The 5665-nt window shown below is 40.6% G+C and overlaps 1 protein-coding gene across 1 annotated transcript in view; it reads right to left on the reverse strand.

Annotated features, from left to right (window-relative positions):
- Positions 1–1532: 1532 nt before the first annotated feature.
- Positions 1533–5665, reverse strand: part of LOC123962260 — a 173409-nt gene continuing 169276 nt past the window's right edge. Inside the window, exon 27 of the mRNA XM_046038287.1 lies at positions 1533–1566. Coding sequence (XP_045894243.1) covers positions 1533–1566 — 34 coding nt within the window. The remainder of the gene's footprint in view (positions 1567–5665) is intronic.

A 5665-nucleotide genomic window follows, 5' to 3' on the forward strand; every position in this document is an offset into this window, starting at 1 on the left:
TTTCATCAGAGAACATAACTTTGGACCACTCAGCAGCAGTCCAGTCCTTTTTGTCTTTAGTCCAGGCGAGACGCTTCTGACGCCGTGTCTTGTTCAAGAGTGGCTTGACACAAGGAATGCGACAGCTGAAACCCATGTCTTGCATACGTCTGTGCGTGGTGGTCCTTGAAGCACTGACTCCAGCTGCAGTCCGCTCTTTGTGAATCTCCCCCACATTTTTGAATGGGTTTTGTTTCACAATCCTCTCCAGGGTGCGGTTATCCCTATTGCTTGTACACTTTTTTCTACCACATCTTTTCCTTCCCTTCGCCTCTCTATTAATGTGCTTGGACACAGAGCTCTGTGAACAGCCAGCCTCTTTAGCAATGACCTTTTGTGTCTTGCCCTCCTTGTGCAAGGTGTCAATGGTCGTCTTTTGGACAGCTGTCAAGTCAGCAGTATTCCCCATGATTGTGTAGCCTACAGAACTAGACTGAGAGACCATTTAAAGGCCTTTGCACGTGTTTTGAGTTAATTAGCTGATTAGAGTGTGGCACCAGGTGTCTTCAATATTGAACCTTTTCACAATATTCAAATTTTCTGAACACTTGAAATATATCAGTCTGTGTGGAATGAATGTATACATTATACAAGTTTAACTTTTTGAATGGAATTACTGAAATGAATCAACTTTTTGATGATATTCTAATTATATGACCAGCACCTGTGTGTGTGTGTGTGTGTGTGTGTGTGTGTGTGTGTGTGTGTGTGTGTGTGTGTGTGTGTGTGTGTGTGTGTGTGTGTGTATATATATATATATAGTAAAATTTTATTTCACTTTGTATTTACACCCATACATCCACACACACACACCCATTCCATTAGTCACAATAATTCATAGCAAGCCGTTGAGAGATTTCCTGTATGCTGCTGAACTTTAGAGTTTAGCTATTATATTGCATTTACTGCCTCGCCTCCTGGGGAAAGAAAAGTTCTTAACATAATTCACCAGGGGCTGCCAATGACTGGAAAATATTTCCGTTGAACCTCGTATGGAGAATTTGATCTTCTCCAACAACAAGATACTGTATCAAGCAACCATGAGGTAGGTGATGGGGGTAAAGACTTTTTCCATAGTAAGAGTATTTTCCGACATTCCATTAAGGTGAATGAGATCATATCTGCTTGTTCTAAGGATAAATTTCCTCCAGCTTCAGGAATACCAAAAATAGAACCATCCCTAAAGATTGCTATTATTTTCTCTAATATTACTGAAAGACAGCACTGAAATAAGACTTCCAGTACTCCCTCAGACTTGGACATGTCCAAAACATATGAGTTACATTACAAGTAGCCTGGGAGCACCTGTCACAGGTGTCTTCCATATGTGGGTATATCTTGGATAGTTTAGATTTGCTATAGTGTGCCCTCTGAACAATTTTGAATTGTATGAGTTGAAATTTTGCACAAGATGAGCAAGATTTGTTTCCTTCAACGCCTTAGTCCACAAATTTTCAGATATGATCATGCTGAGTTCTGTCTCCAATTCTGTCTTAATCTTCATCAAAGCCAAGGGCGCATATGGAGCTGAGAGATCATATAAGAATGAGTTATGACGCCTAGTCATTTTTGTCACTGGCAAAAGATTATCTATCCCTGAAGGGGGTGGGACATTTGGGAAAGAAGGTGTGTTTGATTTAAAGAAATGCCGAATCTGAAAACACCTGAAAAGGTCAGTGTTAAAGGCAGTACGCAACTGATCCAAACTGGGGAATGTACAATCATCTGTCTTCTCAGATTTAAATGTATTATTATTATTATTATTATTACACATTGGGGTATTAACTGGAATACGTAGCCAGATTTCTAAAGAGGAAATAACTATTGGGTTATCTGTGTTGCTTGGGTGTAAGCCTATATCAAAGCTTTCAAGGAAGAAGAATAGCATGAATGGGATTCCAGTTGGCACCGCTGAGTATCAGGCAGGGGTGGACTGGAACAAAAATTCAGCCTTGGTATTGTAGCCACACCAGCCCACACATTCCCACTCACGAACACACATTCACTACATTTGTGTACAGATGGTGAGATAATATAAGCAGTAGGCCTACCGTAGGTAACAGATTTATAACATTTAATGTATGTGACTGCCACACAATGCTCAATAGTTTTTAAAGAGCACACTTTTATAACAAATTTACACATACAATGGCTGTCAATCTGAGTATGTTGTAGAGTCTTTCTGCTGTTACTTTCTTTCTCTACTGCAGAGTTATTACAAACATTTGTGTGTCACTGTTCTCTTCCTACCTCTACCACCCTCCTCCCTGTCTCTGCTAGGCCTACAGTAGCATCCTTCCTCACAGCACTGGTACTAGAAGACCAGGGGTCTTTGACTGTACTGATTCCAGCAACATCCTAGTTCATGAACACAGTATAGGATCTAAAGGATCCATCTCTCTCAGTATTTTTCTGCAAAATGCTTAAATGGGTCGCCAAATATCCTTGGGCCTATGTGTGGGATTTGACTGGCCCACCCCAAATGGCATTTGCCAGAATTGTCAGATAGCCAATCCGCCCCTGGTATCAGTGTGAAAGGCCCACTGTGTATTTTTGAAGATCTTCTTTAATTTTTCTCAGAAATTTGTTGTTAAACAGGAGTGAAAAGTTTGAAACGTGAATTCCTAAATATTAAAATTTTGTTGGGGATAGAGTGAATGGCAGATCTGACTGCACAAGGTCCCCTACCAACTGACGGATGGGGAAGAGGTCACTTTTCCCTATATTTAGCTTGAATGTGCCAAAGATCTTGAAAGTGTACAGAATGACTGGGACGCCCTTTTCAGGTCTAAGACATAAAGTAGCAGATTGTAGCAGATCATAGTAGCCTTGGGACAGCCTTGGCTTGTTCCCTGCAATAGAGGGAGGGCGATATGATGAACATTTGACTAGGTAAGTACTACTGATATGGCAGCTTAGAGTGGGCAGCAGACTGTCTTTCATCAGGGATTCATTAAAGATGTTTAACAACAGAGGGGCAAGCTGTTTGGAGAACTTAAAATAAAATCTACAGAGAAGCCATCGGGCCCTAAAGACTTTCCACTGTGCATTGATGTAATGACTTTGGTTATCTCAGCTATATTTTGTGGAGTATCCAGATTGTTTCATCTTCAGTTGATAGGTTTGGGATATTTTAATTAGAAAGGAAATTTAACATTTTTAAATTGTCACTTGGTGACTCAGATTCATAGAGCTGGGAATAGAAAGACCTAAAAGTGTCACTGATCCCTGCCGGGTCAGTTATTATTTCACCTGAGGTGTTTTCTATTTGAGTGATCAGTTGTGAAGCTAACCTGCCTTTAGCTGATTTGCAAGGAGGCGCCCTGCTTTTTCCCCGTTTTCATATAAGATGCCACGTGTTTTGAGTAATAATGTCTCCTGCTCTGTTGTTGATAAATTCCATTCGCCTTTCAGCTTTTTCTTTGTAAAGATCTTTAGATGGGTTCAGTGCATAGGTTTATCTAAGTCTGTTACTGGTTTCAGTAGTTCTTGTTGTCTTAATTATCTTGCCTCTAAGAAGTGCCTTAAGGGTCTCCAAGAGCAAACTGGGACTAGTGTCTCTAGTTTGATCGGTTTCTAGGAACAGATCTATAGATTAAGTAATACAGATGCAAAACTGAGATTCAAGGATCTGAAGGAACTGAAACAAGGATCATACCATTTTGGAGATATGGGAGTGCTCAATGTCTGATTTTACATAGAACTACCAGTTTACTCCCAATAAGTTAATATACAGCCTGTTATAATATACATTTCAACGTTTAATGCTCTAAATAAACATGTAAAAAGATAAAAAAAGTTTTTAAAGTGCGTAAATAAATCCAAAATTGCAATCCTAACCCTGGGTTGTCAGTGTGCGTGTGTAGGCGTAGCGTCTATGTATGTAGTGGCAGAAGAGGAACACTTGCTGAAGAGAGAAGAGACGGAGCTCCAGCTTCACTGGTGTTGTGCCCCCCGGCTCGCAATCTCCGTGCACAAAAACACACATGATTCGACTATCAGCCGACTATAGGCAGGGCTTGACGATTCTGATTCGACTATGTAAATCCTTAGTCGGGGACAGCCCTAGTTCATAAAATCTGATAAAGTCTGTGCCATTTTAGAGGGGGTTTTGTTTTGTGGTTTGATTTGTCTAAGGGGGACTCTACCACAGTTTTCAAGTCTCCTCCATCCATAGATGGTCAGTGTGTAAATTTGGTATTGATGAAAGGATTTTCTTCATGATGTCTTTGTCGTTGTGGTTATGGGCATACACGTTTACTAAAACCACTGGATGCTGACATTAAGTGCCAGCTACAATTATGTAGCTCCCATTATTGTGGAAAATGGATTTAACAGGATTAAAAGGAACATTTTTCTCATTCAATATTGCCGCCCGTCTTGTTTTAATTTCAGACCTAGAATGAAAGATTGAGCTTATCCAAGGTCGGTTTAGTCACTGATGGTTGACATTCTGTAAATGAGACTGTAATAACGTCTGTTTTAAGATATGTAGGTGGGAAAGTATCCTTGTTCTTTTTACAGGCCCACTGACCCCTCCCACATTCCAGGAAATAATTTAAACTGTAAGACCTGCTCCCTTATTTACATTACTGTTATTAGTGTTAGTCTTATGGACAGGTGCTGAAATCTAAGAGGCTGTGACATATGGAGTGGACCCATACATATTTGTAGACTGAAACTGAGAGGAGAGCGGGAAAACCAACCAAACAAAAAAAAACTAGAAATATACAATCCCAAAGGAGAAATTGGAGCCCCCTATCCAATTCCTCACCCACCCACCTACACTTCCTCCCCCTATGTCCCCCAATAGTCAGAGAGATCGGGAAGGGAGAAGGGAGAAGGAGGGAAGGAGAGAGGGAGAGAGGGAGAGAGGGAGAAGGCCGCACCAGCACCCTGCCCCAAAAAAGTTACAGAACAATTTCTGTAATAAAGAAACTACCGAGAACTAATTACAGATTATTTGGCATTTCACCATATGTCTTGCCAAAGTATTCGTCCTCCTTGAACTTTTCGACCTTTTGCCACATTGCAGGCTTCAAACATAAAGATATAAAACTGTAATTTTTTGTGAAGAACCAACAACAAGTGGGACACAATCATGAAGTGGAACGAAATTTATTGGATATTTCAAACTTTTTTAACAAATAAAAAACTGAAAAATTATTCAGCCCCCTTAAGTTAATACTTTGTAGCGCCACCTTTTGCTGCGATTACAGCTGTAAGTCGCTTGGGGTACGTCTCTATCAGTTTTGCACATCGAGAGACTGAAATTTTTGCCCATTCCTCCTTGCAAAACAGCTCGAGCTCAGTGAGGTTGGATGGAGAGCATTTGTGAACAGCAGTTTTCAGTTCTTTCCACAGATTCTCGATTGGATTCAGGTCTGGACTTTGACTTGGCCATTCTAACACCTGGATATGTTTATTTGTGAACCATTCCAGTGTAGATATTGCTTCATGTTTTGGATCATTGTCTTGTTGGAAGACAAATCTCCGTCCCAGTCTCAGGTCTTTTGCAGACTCCATCAGGTTTTCTTCCAGAATGGTCCTGTATTTGGCTCCATCCATCTTCCCATCAATTTTAACCATCTTCCCTGTCCCTGCTGAAGAAAAGCAGGCCCAAACC

The sequence above is a fragment of the Micropterus dolomieu genome, linkage group LG22, assembly GCF_021292245.1.
Source record: "Micropterus dolomieu isolate WLL.071019.BEF.003 ecotype Adirondacks linkage group LG22, ASM2129224v1, whole genome shotgun sequence".
NCBI classification, from domain to species: domain Eukaryota; kingdom Metazoa; phylum Chordata; class Actinopteri; order Centrarchiformes; family Centrarchidae; genus Micropterus; species Micropterus dolomieu.